This window comes from Gymnogyps californianus, chromosome 13, assembly GCF_018139145.2.
Source record: "Gymnogyps californianus isolate 813 chromosome 13, ASM1813914v2, whole genome shotgun sequence".
Taxonomy (NCBI): Eukaryota; Metazoa; Chordata; class Aves; order Accipitriformes; family Cathartidae; genus Gymnogyps; species Gymnogyps californianus.
This window is the reverse complement of record NC_059483.1, coordinates 6,377,959-6,396,189: the sequence shown is the minus strand read 5'-3', so window position 1 is coordinate 6,396,189 and position 18,231 is coordinate 6,377,959. Positions and strand designations below refer to the sequence as shown.

General features: G+C 45.9%; 1 protein-coding gene across 2 annotated transcripts in view; it reads right to left on the bottom strand.

The window, feature by feature from the left end:
• Nucleotides 1–483: 483 nt before the first annotated feature.
• FRMD4B (FERM domain containing 4B) overlaps nucleotides 484–18,231 on the bottom strand; it is a 147,640-nt gene continuing 129,892 nt past the window's right edge. For both annotated transcript variants that reach the window (XM_050904631.1, XM_050904630.1), the window contains 12 exons: nucleotides 16,939–17,015; nucleotides 15,696–15,834; nucleotides 15,041–15,182; nucleotides 14,093–14,226; nucleotides 13,884–14,003; nucleotides 12,387–12,615; nucleotides 9,064–9,120; nucleotides 7,602–7,749; nucleotides 6,258–6,383; nucleotides 4,281–5,086; nucleotides 3,555–3,687; nucleotides 484–2,087 (listed from right to left, as the gene is read on the bottom strand). In XM_050904631.1, coding sequence (XP_050760588.1) covers nucleotides 1,967–2,087; nucleotides 3,555–3,687; nucleotides 4,281–5,086; nucleotides 6,258–6,383; nucleotides 7,602–7,749; nucleotides 9,064–9,120; nucleotides 12,387–12,615; nucleotides 13,884–14,003; nucleotides 14,093–14,226; nucleotides 15,041–15,182; nucleotides 15,696–15,834; nucleotides 16,939–17,015 — 2,232 coding nt within the window. In that variant the 3' untranslated portion in view covers nucleotides 484–1,966. The remainder of the gene's footprint in view (nucleotides 2,088–3,554; nucleotides 3,688–4,280; nucleotides 5,087–6,257; nucleotides 6,384–7,601; nucleotides 7,750–9,063; nucleotides 9,121–12,386; nucleotides 12,616–13,883; nucleotides 14,004–14,092; nucleotides 14,227–15,040; nucleotides 15,183–15,695; nucleotides 15,835–16,938; nucleotides 17,016–18,231) is intronic.

Sequence of the window (18,231 nt, the reverse complement as noted above, 5' to 3'; positions counted from 1 at the left end):
GGGCAGCAGGTCCAGGGATAGCAACCCTCCCGCAGGGATGCTGAATGAGCCCAGCTTGGCTCCCTCAGGGCAGCTGTGCCGGAGAGGCCCCTGCAAAGGCACCGAGCACCACTCCTCCCTCCCCTTCCATCGTCAGAAATTTCAGACTTACAGACGTGTTTTGGGAGGGTCTGAACTGCCCTGGGCCAAGCTTCCCCCAGCTGAGGCCACTGACCCTCTGCACCCAACCTAACACGACAGGCCAAAAGAAATCAGACCACGGTGATTTACTCTCTCCTACTTTAAAGCCCTGAAATAACACACATTGCAGTTTTCCAAGCACTCGAGTAGAAATAGGAGGAATGCTGAAGTGGTTTTGGTAGCACACTTTTTAGTTTATTGACCTATACAAAATAATAGGTCTAAAAAATTCAGAAGTAGTAAAAGAATAAGCAAAAAGAGCTTTCGCATTTCTAGAAGGCTATACAAATATGCAAAACCAAGGAAATAAGTTATTTTTTATTTTGTTTTTGTTTGTTTAATTCCAAATCGCGACTCTAATAATACAAACGACTAAGTACCAGCTTAACAAGTGTGTCCTTCTGTATATATTACATGCTCTGGAATATTGGTAAAAAACGTCAAAAAAGTTTATCAGAAACTTTTCTATTCACAATATGAACAAGGAGTAACTAATCCTTTGTATAAAAGAAAAAAGAGCACCATTTATGGAATCCTGAAGCACAGTACAGCTGAGAAACAAGAGAGATTTTACCATATGCAAACGAGTCGTCGGAAATCACGCAAGATAACCCATGCCAATTTGTTCCTACAGATGGATGACGTGAGGTAGGTTTATCCCTCTTAGATCAAGACTGCAGTCGCACTTTTTTCCTACACAAATGGTTTCGTGAAAATGCTGTTCTGTCACTTAGTGACTTTGCAACGCACCTGGCAGTTCAGATGACTCGTGGTACAATCCTAATGCCCCTCATTTTAAGGCACCCACTTGGCTGTTTGTGTTTGCATCCACCTTAAAATACTGGCCGTTACAATCAAATTGTTCGCCGTCTGATCACTGGAGCTCCCCACTGCGGATCCTCGATTCACTGTGGCAGAGCAAAACGTAATCATCACCCGATGAACGGGGGTCACTGTGCAGCCACCGTGAAAATTTGCCTACTCCTCCGCACAGTGAAGTTGTACCATGGAAAGGTCATTAAATGGGAGGTTATTAATTACACTTTATCATGGAAAAGAGAGTTCAAAGTTTACTGCTTCTGTTTCCAAAATCCACAACCGTCTATAGTTTTACACGACATATTGTGTCAGCAAATTCTTTTCTTTCCAGAACTTGCTTGTGGTGCTAACAAACACTCTTAACAACACCCCAAAAAATGGATAAACTCATTCAAACCTCCATAATAAAAAAAAAATAATCCAGCCTTCCTTCAAGTAATGTTCCAATACTGATTAAGTCACCCTTTGCCTCACTCACACACACAGTATCTATCCTTCATAAGCCTATGAAAGTCCTTCCAGGTCATCATAAGCCATGGCAGAATAAATTTTCATTTCTTCTTCTTTCAGACATCAGAATTGTGCTCCTAGAATTCCTGGTTTTTCCATAAGAGTCTCCTTTTCACATTTTTTTTTTTTTCTCTGAGGTTTGCCTTCAACACCTTCCAATCTTCCAAAAAAGTGCTTGCTAAATATAAATACTTCAACCAAGTGCTGCATCTAGTCATAGATTAAACCGTGGCTTGCTCTTGCTCGTGTAGGCTATCTGGATTCAGAAAGAAATGCCATTCGTGGTAAGACTTTGTCATTTTGCTACAGTCCCTCTTAATGCTGAATTTAACCTTTCCCAGCAAAACAGCCTGCTTCCTTGTTTTGTTCGGTTTGGAAGTTCCACCCGAGATCTGCCTCGGAGTCACAGCATTTTGTGCAAGGCACGCAAGGGTACGAATGCGGGGCTGCAGGCGGTCTACACGAGCGTCCCGGGCTTTGAATCCTCGTGCCAGAATAACCTCTGCTCGTTGCTGTGCAAGTCTTCTTCCAACCGGCTCTCATCGTCGCCACCCAGCTGGCTTGCCTCTGCGTACGCTCTGTAAGAGAGACACGGCATCAGGGATCAGCGAGAGCTGAGGGTCTTCCCCAGACCCCCCCCAAGTGCTGCACAAACTCACGCAACTCCCTTGGGCTTGAAGTAGTGCTGGTTATTATTGTGAGTTCACCCCAGCGTAATTCGGATCCAAACACAAACCCAGTTTTCGTGCTGGAATTAGTAAAACTGTGTGCAACAGGATTTCAGCTGCTCAAAATTGTCAAGACTGCAGGGCATATTGATTGCTCATTTGCCATAATCACATTAAAACACAAAATAACACAGATGAACAATCAGGCAAGTGATTCAGAATATGGAAAATTAATAGCTAATAAACCTCATTTAGACAAAGGTGCCAAAATAAGCAGAGTTTTCAAAGCCCAATTATAGGAAGTTAAGAAATTAGTAGAAACTGTATTTTTAAACACTGTTACTGTAGATCCTTTAAATCACTGCAATAAAAAAGCCCATGGCATTTAGCTTAGAAACAAGGATCTAGCAGAAGCTTTTATATCTTTCCTTACACTTTCATTTATTTTAAAACAAACAAAATTAAAAATTCAGTAATTTCACACAAGTCAGCTTGGCAGCAAGCGCAAACTGCAACCCCAAAGCAGGAGGCACGAACATGGGGTACTTACTACAGCTGGCTACACTTAGCATAAGTGTACTTAAATGTGACGGCATTTGTGGGGGCAGAGCCATTCCCCTGGGCAGGAGGTCTCTGTCCTCACTGATAACAGCCGGCGTACGATAGCGGGGGGAAGAGACGGAAAACACCGAGTAGAAGCAGCGGGAGCCCTGCGGGAATTTCTGCAAGGACAGGGCAGACCCTGGGCTCCCCGCAGTCCCCAGGAGAGCCCCCCCGAGCAGGGCGGCTCTGCAAGCAGCAGCACGTCCCGCCTGGTTCCCGGGTGAAGCTCTGCCAAGCGAGATACACTCGGCAGATGCGGTATGGCCTTTGAACGCCAGCACTCAGACAGGAGGTTGAAGAGAGGTGTTTCCTTTCCTTGTTTTTCCACAACTTTATCAGCACAGGCACTACAGCTTCAGAAACGCAACAGGGCTGTGTCCTGCCGGACTGCTGATGGCATGCAGGAGAGACCTCCTGTCACGGGGGGGGAGAGGGACTGGGCTCAGCGGGCGCTCTGCCCGCAACACTGCTCCGAGCGTCGCAGCTACTAGGGAGTGCAAGATCTTCAATGGTCCAGCATCGGCCAGAGGAAAAGGCTGTGCAACAAATGAGTTCGCTCTTCACTACGACTGCTTCCCCCTTCCTTGAATATCGGCGGTACAGTTAGTGGTGGTACAGCTGATCTACTCCACACAGAGAAGACTTGCTCTCAAAAGTCAATTTTATAATTACTCTTCATCCTGGCCCTTTGAAATCAAGCTGATTTTTTCAGAAGTTTTAACAGCTTGTGAAATGCAGGAGGAAGGGCAGAAAATCTTGATATACTCTACTCACCTGCTCTGCAAAGGAAGGTTGCCATAAACATTCCCATAACAGCTGGCATAAGAGGAATGAGACAACGTATCGTAGTCTGAAAGTCCCAGTGCAAGTGGGTTCCGCCAGTTCCCAGCAGTGTTTGCAGAAGATGCTGGAATTAAAAAAAAAATTACAGCAAATTAGATCTTTCTCCAGCTAAATCAGCTGAGACAAATGAGACAATTGTCATTAGTGATCTCTATGGGTTTCTGCAGGACACACAAGCAGACAATGCAAACACAAAATATGATTTACAAGCCCTGTAGGAAGGAAAGCACTGTGCGGGTGCTATTTTGGAGCTAGGGAATCTCTTTAAAAAGACTTTCTGACCCATTCAGTGATGCTCATGCTACTGTATTTTGGAAGCCATCATGGAAACTGCATTTACACGGCATGAAGTTTTGCACATTGCTTCTAGTTGGCAAACACGCCTGTTTGAAACCCATATGGCTCTTCGCGCTTCTTTGGACTACCGCGCTTACGAAGAGTAAAAGGCAGTTTTACCCACAGCAGAAGGCAACGAGCAAGCCTTTCTTCCCAAGCATGGAACAACAAGATCCTATTCAGTTCCTCATCTGCCTTTCAGGACAGAGCTCTAGCCTTGCTTCTACTCTGCTGACTTCACCAAGGCAGCGGAGGGGGGCAGAATTTGATGCACAGCAGGGACTTACAAAAACACTCAGCATAGAAGAAATCAGACATTACCCGAAGAGAAAGACGACACCCGACTGCTAGGAGAGCACGGCACCTGCAGACCAGCAAAGCCCAAACTCCTTTGAGATCCTCTGTCAGACTCAAAGCCTGCCTGCAGGCTATGACCCTGTTCCTTTTGACTGGAGGCACGTTGGTACCAACCACGGAGATGCTCTGCTACTAAGGCCTTGTGAATGTTTTTGGTTATATGCTCTGTTTTAGCAACTTGCTTCCTTGGAAGCCTTAGGGTTGCATATGGGTTGTGCGGTACTCTGTCCACGTCATCCTCATGGTAAGACCTGAATTCCCTGTAACGGTCATATCCGTAATGTGCCGATGAGCGATAGGAAGGATTGACGCTGTACTGTCCCTCTGTATCACTCTCATAAACATATCCTCCATTGTAATAAACGTCAGATTCGGTGTACGGGGAATATCCAGAAATATAGTAACTAGAGGAAGGCTGCTCCTGACTTTTGTGGTAGACACCATTGCGGACATCCTTCTGGGCAAGATTTGGCATACTTCCTGAACTTGCAGCAGAAATGTTTTGTTTCTTTGACCGTCTTCGACCCCTGGTCCTGTTGTCAAGCGTCTGAGTAGTATAATATGGATTGGGAGTAGGTGTCACGCAGTAATATTCTGCACTTGACTGGCTAGTGTAGGACGATCCATCGTCGAGGATCTCTGTGCTGCTGCTTCGCTGGGACTTTGAGAGGGTGAAGGCTGCCTTTTCAGCAGGAGTCTCGGACAGCAGGTGGGTTTGGGATTCCAGACTTCCGCTGCGCTGCCGGCAATGGTGCGGGGAAACATCTGGCCTGAAACAACACAGATGTCGGTTGGTTAAAGGCACTCGCACACAAACGTACACACAGAGTTGGAGAGAGCACGCATGGGCAAGTCAGGCACGCTGCCTCCCCAACCAAAGCACAATACAAACCCAGTCTTTTCTTTCCACATACAATATCTGCATTGCAAGAAATTCAGCTTGGCTGAATTTAAGATTTGCTGCAACTGTAGGAGCTCTCTTATATAAAAATCTGTCATGGTGAGCTAGGTTAATCTGTGACAGGGATACATGCAGCAAAGCTCACAAACTCACATTTTGTAATGATTTACAGGAAGGCACTCTCAGTTTTTAAGTAGGTAAAGTCTACACAAGTAACCGAGCTAGGAGCAGAAGATAGGAAGATGGGTTTCCTGTGGCTCTGTCTCTCAAGGCTGCATTACCCCAGCCAAATAACCCATGAGCTCTCGATAACATTGTAAGATTTATAGCATCTCTCCTTCCCCAGCACAGATTCTCAGCTGTCTAATAATACAGGTGAGCTCACATTGCAGCTCTCTTCCCATAGTAAGGGCACTAATTGGGATTTCTCTCCTCTCTCTGGCCACTTACTTTTTCAGGAGGCTTGTAGGAATGTAATCCACAGCAGACATCTGTCAGCTCGTGAACAAGTTTTTGTGGGGAGACCACTAGCTGACAGACAATACCATTTCATAAGCCTCACTTCGTTAGAAAATGAGGCTACAAAGGAAAAGTAAAATAAAGTCTGGCTATCTTACGAGTATTTTACAGCAACTTTTTGAACAAGCATTACTTGTTAAAACTCCCCATAGGCGCCTATCTGGAAATGACCCTTTCTCCTATAGTCTTTCATGATCAGATAAGGCAATATTTGTGTGCCAGCTTCCATCTCGCTCCTGATTTTGCAGACACCCATTTGTGTGTGCTGCTATTTTCCCAGACAGGGCTCGTGCTCACATAACGCTCTCACTCGCATGTGACAAAGTTGGTGCAGCACTGTGCCAGAAGATCGTGGCTGATATTAACCTTGTGCCTCCAAGATCCAGAAAAGACATTTTGAGAGCCTGACCCTGCTGTAGGGAAAGCCGCACGGCAAAGGACCCTTTGCCCTCTTAACACCATTTGCTTTTATTCTTCTGCTGCCTAAGATGGACATCGCACTTAAAACAAAGTCCCCTTACTGTAAGTGGCTGCTGCTGTAGGCATTGCGTGTGAGCACGGGGGTTGTAGGCATGCTTCTCCCCCCATGGGGCTGGGGCGGCCGGTCCAGGGTTCGGTAAGGACTGCTGTGAGTTGAAAGCGGGTCCCTGTAATGAAGGAGACAATCCCAGTTAGGTTAAACACCATGCAAGTCACAGCACACAGAATATGTGCACCCTAAGTCTTGAAGAAACAAAATGAAGGGCAGAAAAAACAGGTAAGGGCATAACTGGATGTGCTTCCCTGTATAAAGAACAGAATTGTTAAACAGGAAGAAAAATTCAACCCCTTCTTGTGGTTCAAGGGAGGTCCTCACAGGATGACCAGTAGGAAAAGCTGCTGCCAAAGGACAGAAGTACGAAGCAGAAGAGACAGAGCAGGTAACAGAGAAGCAAAGGAATTGGGTTTTAAAATGAAGCACATCACAGCTAAATGGTTAAATATGGCTATAATTCAGCCTCTGAACTTCACGTGGAGAAGTGTTCTGCTTATCTTGAGGGACAGACAAGAAAAACGCAAAGACATGACATTGCCCAAAACTTTAGAACATTTTGAAGCACGCCTGCAGCAGCCTGCTCACGGAAGACACAGTCCAAGAAATATCAAGATTAGTGGGAATCCTTACACTGCGAACAACTAGCACCAGATCAGACCCATATAACGTGATCACACAACCTCCAGCAGACCTACTGCTATCGATGCGTTCCATGGAACTGTTGTTCTAGCTCAGAAAGTGTCCAGATCCCACAGATACATACAGGAACCTCAGCCAGTCACTGTAGCTGGCACTAATGATGGTAGCTGGTTGAATCCCAGTAACTCTGCTCTTACATGGAGAATTGCCCATCAGGACTTACACGAATTCTGTGTGCTTTGACAACGTACCTGCTGAAATACCGACACCATCAGGAGGGACGGGTATGGTTTGGTGTTATCTGAAGCCATTAAGCACACTCATCAGGAAAACTACAAGTTGTTTAATTAATACTGAAAACAAACCACAGAAACGGAGACAAAGGGTGACAGTACTGGTGTGCACGAGCAATTCCTTAAACACAGCCCTTGCTATTACATTTCTCACCCATCTGGAACCTCTTCACAAAGACTACACTACCCTACAATTTCAGAGACCGTGACAACTACTTATACACACTTTTGTTACTAAACAGGAAATTTAGCTCCCATCACCAAATCCTGTAATTGCAGAGGAGTGTGGAGGCAGCAGGCTCCGCTGGAGTACCTGTAGTAACAGGAGTCTTGGCAGGGGCAAGACGGAGCTCATGCCAGCAAGGCGGAGAGCACGGCGGCAGCGAGATGTGCCCTACCTGGAGTGTCTGGTTTCCAAGAGCTGCTCGTTTATGGATGACTTTCTGAGATGAATTCTCTCCACCCCGAGGGACTTTGGTGGAGGAAGCCTTGGAGAAAGCTGTGCAGAGCTGGGTCTCTGGGCTGGCACAGGAAGCGATTCACTGACTGTTGGAAAGGAATATGTATTTTGTTAGCAAAATCCTTGATATTTTTGCCCTATATGCAAATCTTTGGCCCCTAAGCAGAAACACTTTGCACTACAGAGACGACGACAGAAGCTGTGAACCTAGAAAGGCTCTCCTGCCTGCACCGAGCTCTCCTCCATGCGGGCAGGACATCGTGGAGGCTCGTAGAGATCTCAGCAGCACCGACTCCTATGGAGATTACACACAGCTTGGGGCTGTGCCAGATCACAAAGTGGAACTTCCTCGGGAAAACACCTGTTTGCAGCGCCGGCAAAGCTCAGCCTCTGCAAAGGCCAGTTCCTCTCCCTCACCTTCACTTGAAAAATGACATTTTAAGAATTAGTTTTGAAATACAACCTAAAAGGGACTGACTTCAAAAGCGACTGAATGAGCAAAGACAGCTGACAGACACATTTGGCTGAAGGCGATTGGGAAGATGCTGGTTTGATCCTTGTTCTCACTTTGCTTAGGGCACAACCCAGGTCCCATCAGAGCCAACAGGAAACTCCAACTAATACATATAAATGCAGGATGAGCATCACAGAGAACACGTTCACAAGCCAAAGCCCTGGCTCTACTTCTACTTGTGCAAGCAGGAATCAGGTGTAACTCCATTTTAAAGCACCAGATGCGTTGTACAAGTCTAAAACTGGGACAAAGTGAGATCAGAATCAGGCCCTAACTGAAAAGTGTGTAATAATTTCAATAATGTTTGTCCCCAAATGATGATTATCCAGTTTAAGGGACAGGCAAGCCAAGTCCTTTCTACCTTGTGGAACAGGGCGTGAATGTGTGTGTCTGTGGGTGTGTGTGTGAAATGAGTAAGCTGAGCAAACACCATACCCATGCAAGATGCAAGCTCACTAGGTAACAGATAAACATAAACAGATCGTTAATATCTGTGACTGCCCTACTTTTTTTGTGTGCTTTATAGTAGCTGCGAGGACAGAAGGGCTGGACAAATCCTCCCAGCTCGTAAGTCCTCCAGCTGCTCATCCACCTCTGGCCAGGTCCAAGTATGAAGTATTTGACATCCACAGTGCCCTCAGCTTGCAGGTTGGTCACGTTAAAACCAGCTGCCTTCTCTAAAGACGACTCAGATCAGCTCACAGAGCAGAAACTTTCGATAACTAACCCATTATGAGGAAAGACATTCCTGATTAAGCTCTTTTTTCCACTGCTATAAAGTAATTTGTCATCGAAAGCCACCAAAATAGTAGGCTAAAGGACATTAAGTCAAAGGAATGTCTCTGAATGGGCACACTTCATAGGAAGAAAAGAATAAGCAACATACCATCATCATAGGTGTTTGTATCAGACAGGGAGCTGCTCTCAGATGGAATTATATCATCTGTGAATGAAAACAAGCACTTTAAGCATAGGAGACCCAACATCAATTTCCAAATATCATATACAGTTTATTTTCTACAGCTTCAGAGCCAGCTGCTACTTGTAAGGCTGCAATCTGTATGCTTTAGCCCTCAACAGCCTGAAGACAGTCCTGCTTTGGAGTCTATCATGACCTAGTTGTGTTCACTGCAGTTCAGCAAGCTACCTATGTAATTATCAAAGGAGAATTTTTTCAGCTGCAGCAGGAATCAGGCCAAGATTTACAAAGGTGTTTTCCACCCAGCTTCCAACAGATCTCACAGGGTGTTTTGGTGCTTCAGTAGGAGTCAGGAGCCTACACAGACACGTAGATCTTGGCTGCTAGCATCTAATCTCCTCTAGGTACACCTGAAATCCCACCAGGTAGGTATGAAATGCCTTTTGAAATTTGGCATTCACTTTTGAATGTTTCATCAGCATACAAATTCTGTTTCCATTAAATTAATATCAATCCAGAATAATTCCACTGATTTCAATCAAGTTATTGCAAACTCCAACAAGACAGAGAGCAGTAACTGTTGTACGGACATTACAAATTTTTTCTGTTTCTTTTGCATTTTGTTATTTATTCAAAGTGCTTTACTGCACCTGCCTGTCCTCTCACCTTGATATTACACACTACCACTCGCTCAGAAACAGCCTGTCCTTGCTAAGGTTTAGAACAGACCAGCAGTGGCAGAGAAATTAGGCTGGCGATAAAAAGCAGCACAGAAGATAATTAACCCACAGAAAAATCTGTTCCTAGGCCGTTTCTGGCAAGACACAACGCTAGCGGGGTAAAAAGTCTACATGAATCTCCATGCAAGAGGGAGAGGAAGCAACAAAAGATGGTGGCAGCCACTTTGTGTATGACACCCGTTTCCTCCATCACTCATCGTGAGCATATGCAACGTACGTTGCTCCCTTGCTGTGACGCTTTGCTGCAAGGAAAGGTCTGGTTACAAGAATTTGGTAAATAGAGCAGCTTTTCAAGACCAGCAAAACATCAGGGCTGGCCCCTGCCCTGAGGGGACTTGGCAGACCACCGAGGATGGGTTGCAGCTCTGCTTGCAACCCGACACTGGGAAAAAGCTTCAGGGGAGCTTATTCACATGAATTTGACTACATGGTGGTGAAATATGGCACTGGGCCCAGCGCAAGGAGGGAAAAAAAACCTACCTAGGGAAAAAAAAAAAAAAAAAAGGCCAGTGTAAAGCTACGCTGCTGGATTCATGTGGGGTTTGCAATACTGACATATAGGGGAGCTCTGAATTTAAATCCTAAATCTGTGCAATTCCCTGCAAAAGTGGAAGCAGCTCTGGGCTACAGAGGAAGCAAAGGAAAGGGAGAGTGGAACATGGGGAGCAGGAGAGAGTCCAGTATGTCCTTCACTTCCCACCCCTTGGGGGCCGGGATGAAAATAGCCACGGTTTGATTCAATAAATCAATGTTACTATTTAACACATTATTTCCAATGACTCATTCCCCGTATTCACAGACGCAAGTGACTCATCACTGCTCAGCCTTCTGAAACTCTGTACCTTGAGCCCGAGAGTACCATCAGCGATGGTGAAAAGGTTACACATAAAATCAATTATTGAAGCAGATGACAGTTCTGCTTCAGGTAAACAAATACACGCTACAGTGCAAGAGTCAGGAACTGGAAGGGAATGCAGCTAACTCATTGCTGGCTAAGTATTTGCTGTCTTGCAGTCCCTACCTGCAGGGAGACCCTCCAAGACATGGAGTCTAGTCCCTTCTGCCTGTGTCCACCTTCCCAGACAGCGAACAAGGATGTCATTTATCAAATGTTGCAAAATGATGGGCTAAATGTATAAGGACCAACTCCTCAGTTGCTTGTTTGCACAACAGGACGAAAAACCGCCTGCAACAAACAACAGTGACTGTGCACGGATGCTGCCTCACGGGGCTCTCGCTGCTCGCTGGCCTTCAGTAGCTTCCTCGTCGTTACTACACATCATGTGTCCCAGGTAATACAGGACCGCCCACAAGTAGTATCCAGACTGGTGAGCAAGAGACTGGAAAAACAGATGTTTTCCTCATCTCTGCCCATCAGGAACTAGCTGGGCCACATTAAATAGTGATCATCAACCTTTCAGAATAAGCATTTTGTGATGATGGGTAGCCCAGTGCTGCCGTGGTTCGTGCTGGGTAAGAATCCAACCCAAGCTCTCAACAGGAACGGGACACAGCAAAGGTTTCCCCAGCAGAAACCTGGCAGTGCACAGGAGAAGGGTCTCCTCCAGGAAACACACATGTTGGCAAGAGGTCTCATCTCAAGGGTCAGTAAGAGGGTATCAATATAAACAGCGGGAAAATCTTGCATTTTCTTTCCCACCTTGTAATTCCCAGGAAAAACCCCGCTAACCTCACAGAACAGCATTTTCTCTGGGACAAAGGGGGAAAAAGAAATCAATTAAACATTAACAATTATCCATATATATGTTCCATGGAGGGGAGAAGTAAAACATGTCCTAAAACTGTTAATCACTATAGAAACTAGAAGAGCCTGCAATACCTATGAGCTTTTACCACTCCCAAACTCCTTCAATTGGCTTGGATACTAGCAAGTTTTCATGCTTTATCCTATGAAGCAGCAAGAATCTCACCTCCCTTAGGAAAATCACACTTTCAGAACAGAGGGGCCAAGGGTTTCTGCTTTCACTGTGCTCATCACTGGTAAATGGATTTAGTCAAAAATCTGTTTGCCACTATTTGCATTCATAAACTCTTGAACTTCGCTTATGTCTTCCTGGAAATCAGTAATTTTTAATGAAGAAACAAAGCCTTTGATCCTTATCTCCTTGATCCTGTAGAAAAACTCACACGCTCTATTTTTGCTAGAACTGAAGCATTGCAGAAGGGAAGGGAGAGAGATCTTGCATGTGGCAGCTTAGACATACAACTGCACTCCACACACTATGAATTCAGACACCACGCCAGTTTCGGCTGAGATGCTCCTGCCAGCCTTTCTATGTATAGCACCTTCGGTCTGTAGCTGGTGCTGGAACGTGTCTACACTTGTTCCCAGAACTGCAGCTTATTCTGCCCTCAGCCTATAAGCAGTGCACTTAGCGTATCAGATACAGCAATTGCATCTCTTTTTTTCTTATTTAACTGCCTTGGAGAAGATAAAAACCATATAGAGAAGATGTAAATAAAACTTGTGAGCCAAATTACTTATTTTTCTCCCGTTTTCGTCAGAACACAGGGAATTCTCTTGCTTACCTGGAAGAGTAAGAGTTGATTTCTGGGTTGGTTTTTTGCCACACTTGATTCTATATTCATTTATGGAGTTTTCTATCTCTTGCAGCTTTTTTACAGCATCGGCATACTCCTGCTTTCTTTTCTTCTTCACATTTTTGCAGAGGTCTGGCTCGCTGGCAAGTTTCTTTGCAGCTTCCACCAGCTTTTGCTGTATGATAAAATTGCTCTCCAAGTCCTGCAAAGCAGGATCCTGCAAATTCATGAGATGAGTTATTTGCTTGTACTCTGGGTAGAATTTATCAAAGAAGGTTATTGAATAGAAGATCTATTTTTGTGGTAATGAAGTGAAATCTTGAGCACAAAACACAGAAATACCAAAGTTTATACACAAGACAATCTCAGCATATGAAACTCTTAGATCTTATTTCTATGACTGGTGTAAGATTCTGAGATCTCTTGAGAAAGGTCCAAAGTTCTCGAGCCTGGGTGACAGAAGATATAAATCTAAATTCAGGTTTAGACTGCTAAACCTCCTGCTCCGAGTCCAAGCCTGAAAACGCCTGTTCAAAATCTCTCTCTACTTTGGAGAAAATAAAAATGGAAATTGATATCACCATACCTACGTAACAGGGAGTTGGAGGCTTTAATTAATTGTTTGTAAACAACTTTGAGAAGCTCCGATGAAAGGCACTGCAGAAGTGCTAAGCAACACGTTATTAAATCTAGTCAGTAGGGTTTTGTTTCAATAGCATTTAAGTAGTCTGCATAAAATCAATTTGCTGCAGACATGGATTACACCAGTCGTGTGAGCCAGGGCAGCGAGTTTTTGGTGAAAGACAGATGCAAAGGGCCCAACACCTACTTACTACTTGGATGATACGGCTTGTTAACACATCTCACAAGGAATGAGAGGGAATGGTATGTGTCCAGAAACTGCAAATATCTGAATTACCGTATGTCCTGAGTCAGTCTCTGCCAGTTAAGTTCATATTAGCTTCTTGAGCAATATAGAGAGCTTCTACTTAGGTGGAACTTGCATTAAGCCAGAGATAAATCTCCTCCTTCTGTCACCTGTCACACAACTATACTCATGGACAGATGATTTTGCAAGGGGGACAGTGCACGCCCCTGCCACATTCTGGCTTCAAACACAATCTCAACGCGACACAAAATCAGTGCTCGAGAAAAGCTCATAGCCATGGGTTGCCAAACGGCGTTATGCACCTGCTCTTCTCTCATGAGCAGCAAAACGTCCATTAAAATTCAAACAGCGTGGCCAAATCAGGGGTTCAGGCGAGGAGATTTTAAGGCCTTTTGAAACAGCCAACTTCCTGATCATTTCAAAGGCAGCATGGCTGAAATAAGGGCGGTACGTGTCTCAATTTCCCGGCCTATGCAAGCGACTGGCCCAGCTGCCTCCTCTCAAACAATCAGGGGAGAGCCGGATTATTGCCAAGTGGCTTTGGCCACCGGTCTGGCCACCCCACCTCTGCTGCGAAAACAAACTGCAGCGCTCACCTCTTCACTCGGGAGCAGGTTGTCATCCAGCTTGAACGCCGTGCCAACACGTCTTCTGACCTGGGGAGGTTCCTCTCCAGCACTCAGAGGATACTCCTTGGGCATCTTGCCCGTCAGCTCCTGGGGAACAGAGAGGGCTCCAGGTGAAGGTCCGGAGGGAGAGAAGGGCTCTCGCCCGCCCTGACCCCAGCCTAAGGTGCAGTTCTCACCGCCTCCCGCAGGCAGATTTTCTTCAGCTCCTCAACTTTCTGAAGCAGTTTTTCCTGAAGGAGTTTCTCTTTCTTCTTTAATTCCATAATTTTCTCCTTCTTTTGTTCTTCGCTGACCTCTGAATCCTGAGAGCCTGAAAAATACACACTCTGTATCAGAGGATTTGCAGGTAAAAGCCATTTTTTTCTGGTCAAGTAAGCTGAGATCTCCCCAAAGCAGTCCAGCCCAGCAAAACAACACATTATTCAAAGTGCAATGTCCAGCTCTCATGTCGTCCAGCAAGCAGGTTTTTACGAAATCCGCACTTTTTCAAACCCCCAACGTACATACTTGCATAAGTCCCAAGTATACACTCCAAAAACCCGCTGCTCAAAATATAAATCATTGCAGTAGCGATATCTACAATATACTTGATATTTTGGCTTTGAGGCTCCTGCCTTGGGCTTCACCTTGAGACACCTACATGTGGCAGCCAGGCTTTTACCTCCCGCCTTTTCCCCTCCTCCACAGTCAAGGGAGAGATCTAAAGTCCACTCCAGAGCTGAGCTTTATTTGGAAGCATTTATCTTCTCTGCTCATTTTTGAGGAAGCCCAGGGCAATTCAATTCCTAGAACAGGTGCTTAAAGTTAGCCTGGATCAAATTTCCCTCGGACTTTGATGAGACTTACAGTCATTCAAGGACTGACTGACTAATAAATTGATATCAAATTATTCATGGACCAAGAGTATATGGGTGCTTATCCATCTAGCATATTTTTATTTCCTTATTTAGTTACGGGGAGGGGGGAAACAGCAGGTTATACCATTGATGTTACTGTTTCAGATACATAACTAACACATGCCTTCACATATGTCACTGTATTTATGATCAGCTAGCCTTGTTTTCCCTTTTAACATACACAAGCCCCACTGTACTTCACTACCTTGCATTTACACAAAGTATTACCTGATGAGATCAAACTGCCATTGCTGGCCATAATAAGCTGGTTCTTTGCCTCCAAAGTCACTAGCTTTGAAACTTTTGGTGTTCCCATCTCTGTCAGATCCATGGCGATATCATCCAAACTTCTGGCTGAAGGAATTTTTGCCTGAAGGAGTTTAAAGAAAAAAAAATAATCCAGCCTCATCGAGTTACCTCTAATTAACTTCACAACACGGGGTCACAGAAGGTGACGTTTCACACCTCATCTCCCACAAAATTAAGGGCTAAAGCAACAGCATCATGCAGGAGCTCGCAGTGCACAGGGCTGCGCTGGCATTCCTCTCCCTCTCTGCCCCCAAAGCCTGAACCACCTCCCAACTCAACATCTGTCTGCACCGTGTTCAAAATGAACACGAGAAGGAGACAAAAGAAAAAGCAGATTAAACACTGAGACACGGGAATTCCCTCTTCTGTGATTACACTTCCAGAGCCCTTAATTGCAGGCAGGCTAAAATGGATCTAATAACAATACTGTCACTAATAGACTGCTCAAAAAGCTGACAAAAACAATTTGTAGTTTTTCTCTGGAGAGTAGTTCATCAGTGGAAAAACATACACCGGAGGATATACAGGAAAGGTGTTGAAACTTATGCCCACAGTAAAATGCCTCATAACTTACTTTGCTTTGCTTTCTGTCCAAGTAAAACTGGTGTTGACTGATTGCCATCACCCAGATGGACTTGATCAGGGAAGTGTTTGCATACCAGGTTTGCACTACCAGTCCACTCTGCCCAAAGGTCCTCCTTGACACTGAAATTCTGAGGAGGTGAGAAGAAATGCAATTTCAAGACAGGTCTTTGAGGTTTAAAGTCCCAAATGCCTCTCTCTCAAACAGGCAAGGCTCTGCCTTTATTTTAAAGATGTGAAAACTCAGATTTCCTTCTCCCCACTACCTGGTGCTGCTGCCTTTCCTCCTTCCTAACCTTCCCTTAATTTTACAAAGTTAAAGTTGAAGTCCCTCCTGGTTGAGCTTTGCAACACGGAGCAGTAGCAACGGCTGTGCCTCTTAGTTCAGCAGCGCAATTGTGCTGCCGAGACCAACGGCTGGGTATGCTACAAACCTAGAAAGGGTGGGCAGACTGCCATGGGATCCTGAAAGGAGTCACCAGGCAGGATGGGGGATCTGGGGGGATCAGCAGAGCATCTCGCTGCTCCTCCTGGCCCAGCTGAGAGGCACAGAGGCCCTGTGCCAGAGGTAGAAAGGATGGCAGCAGGAGAAGCAGAAAGGGAGTCGGAAATTCACCCTGGGCAAAGGCTCTTTCTTCTTAGGAGGGATCTTGAGGGGAAGGCACAGGCAAGCAGCCTGCGGTGAGCTCCCACCCCAACCAGCAGTGCTCCTGAAGGCTCAAGCTCAGAGGAGGGAGCATCTCTGCCAAGGCAGGGGAGGGCAGAAGGTGAGCAAGAAAGTCATGTCCGGGTCCTGCGGGCTGGGTTCCCGGGTCTCCTGCTGCACAGACACATTACAGCAGCCTCTCAGGGAAGGGTTTTGTAAAGCGAGCAATTTGGCCATGACAAATAGTCCTCCCTCTGCTCCAAGAACTCCCTCGGTGGACACCATAGGCAATCTGAGAGAGAAGGGACACCCAGAGCTGTAACACATCAACAGTCGCTCCAGTTTGCTCAGTACGACTGTGACCTCTGCAACATCACAGCACTGCTTGTCCACCACCCACAGCCCAGATCCAGCCCCAGTGTGCCCTGCCAAACGCAGGATGAGGCCCAGTGTCGCAAAGCCCAGAGTAAACTCAGGTCTGTGTTGAACTCAGAGGCACCTCCCGTCCCCATCCGCTAACACGAGATGACAAATCCCCAGTCTGGCTAAAGATTCATCCCGCTGCTATAACTGCCTCCTCCAGCCTTACCTGCGGGGATCGTGTACTTCCACAGCAAATTTCTTTTCACGGAAATAGAGATTTTCCAGCTGTTTCCATTGAAATAGCTAGGAGAATTAGGAGAGACAAGCAGAACACTGTCACTACAAGAACCACCAGTCTTCTCCCCCCAAGGTTATGTAATTTCAGCAAATTACAATTCCTGCGTATCTTCAGCTATGGCATAGACTTGGCAATAACAACATTCATAACATCAATTAAAATAAGCACATAAATATAAATCTATGGGATGCCCCTCAAGTAATTTCACACTCTTACAGACAATGCATTGCAGATTGAGGATTTTGCCTGTGACAACATCTGTTTCCATCAATAGTACATTTGATTTCACTGCTAGAAGTTCACAGAGATCTTGGGAGAACTGCTAAAGTCCTTTTCTCTCTGGCTAAATGCAAAAATCTCTATACAAAGTAATTGCATAGACTCCTATGGTCTCTTCCCTCAGTCAGAACATCCCCAGGGAATGGCAGCAGCTCAGGGAAAACCAAGACCTTTCTCTTCTGAAGACACTGGATGACATTTTGGAGCAGGGGTACAACATGTACAGAGAAAGAGCAGCTACAAGAGGAAGCCACCCCACAACGCATACTTCTGTAAGGAAACCACGGATTTCCTGCAAAGTGCCAGCTAGGAGAAAAGATCAAAGTCAACCACGGCTTGGCAGCTGCACCCGTGGGATCAGAATTTCATATGAATCCGCTCTCCCTTTGCACCAGCATTAGCCACCCTCTGGGGATGTTCCAGCAGGGCTTGCATCTTCTCAGCCCAGCTCTGGCTGAGCTGTTCCCCGGCCCCTCGGTGCAGGTTTCTGCAGCACCACCTCCTGCCCCCTCTCCAGCAGCGCCAGGGTGCGTGGGTGCACACGGAGACCCGTACGGGTGTCCCCAAGGACGTCACCTGAAGATGACAGGGTGCACAAGTGCAGCAGCACACACTGCAGTTTACAGCCGGCTACTTTCCAGAGCTAAAGCCCACGAGGAGGTACTTGAGGTACTTCCACCCAGGCTGGGCAGGCAGGGCCAGTGTTAAGTGGAAGAGATCAGCTTGCAACATCAGTGATCCAGCTGAGGCACCCGGGCCGTTATGGTGACCCCCTCCTTCCCCACAGGAGCTTTTCAAAAGCCTTCAAGGCTGCAGCCGCCACACTAGAAGTCCCCGGGACACGCAACATTCCCGCTGGCCTCCGCCAAAACCCAACACGCCGCCCCCCGACTACAGAAGAACTTCAGGTTTTGTAAAAAATTACGTATTACACCATGCTTC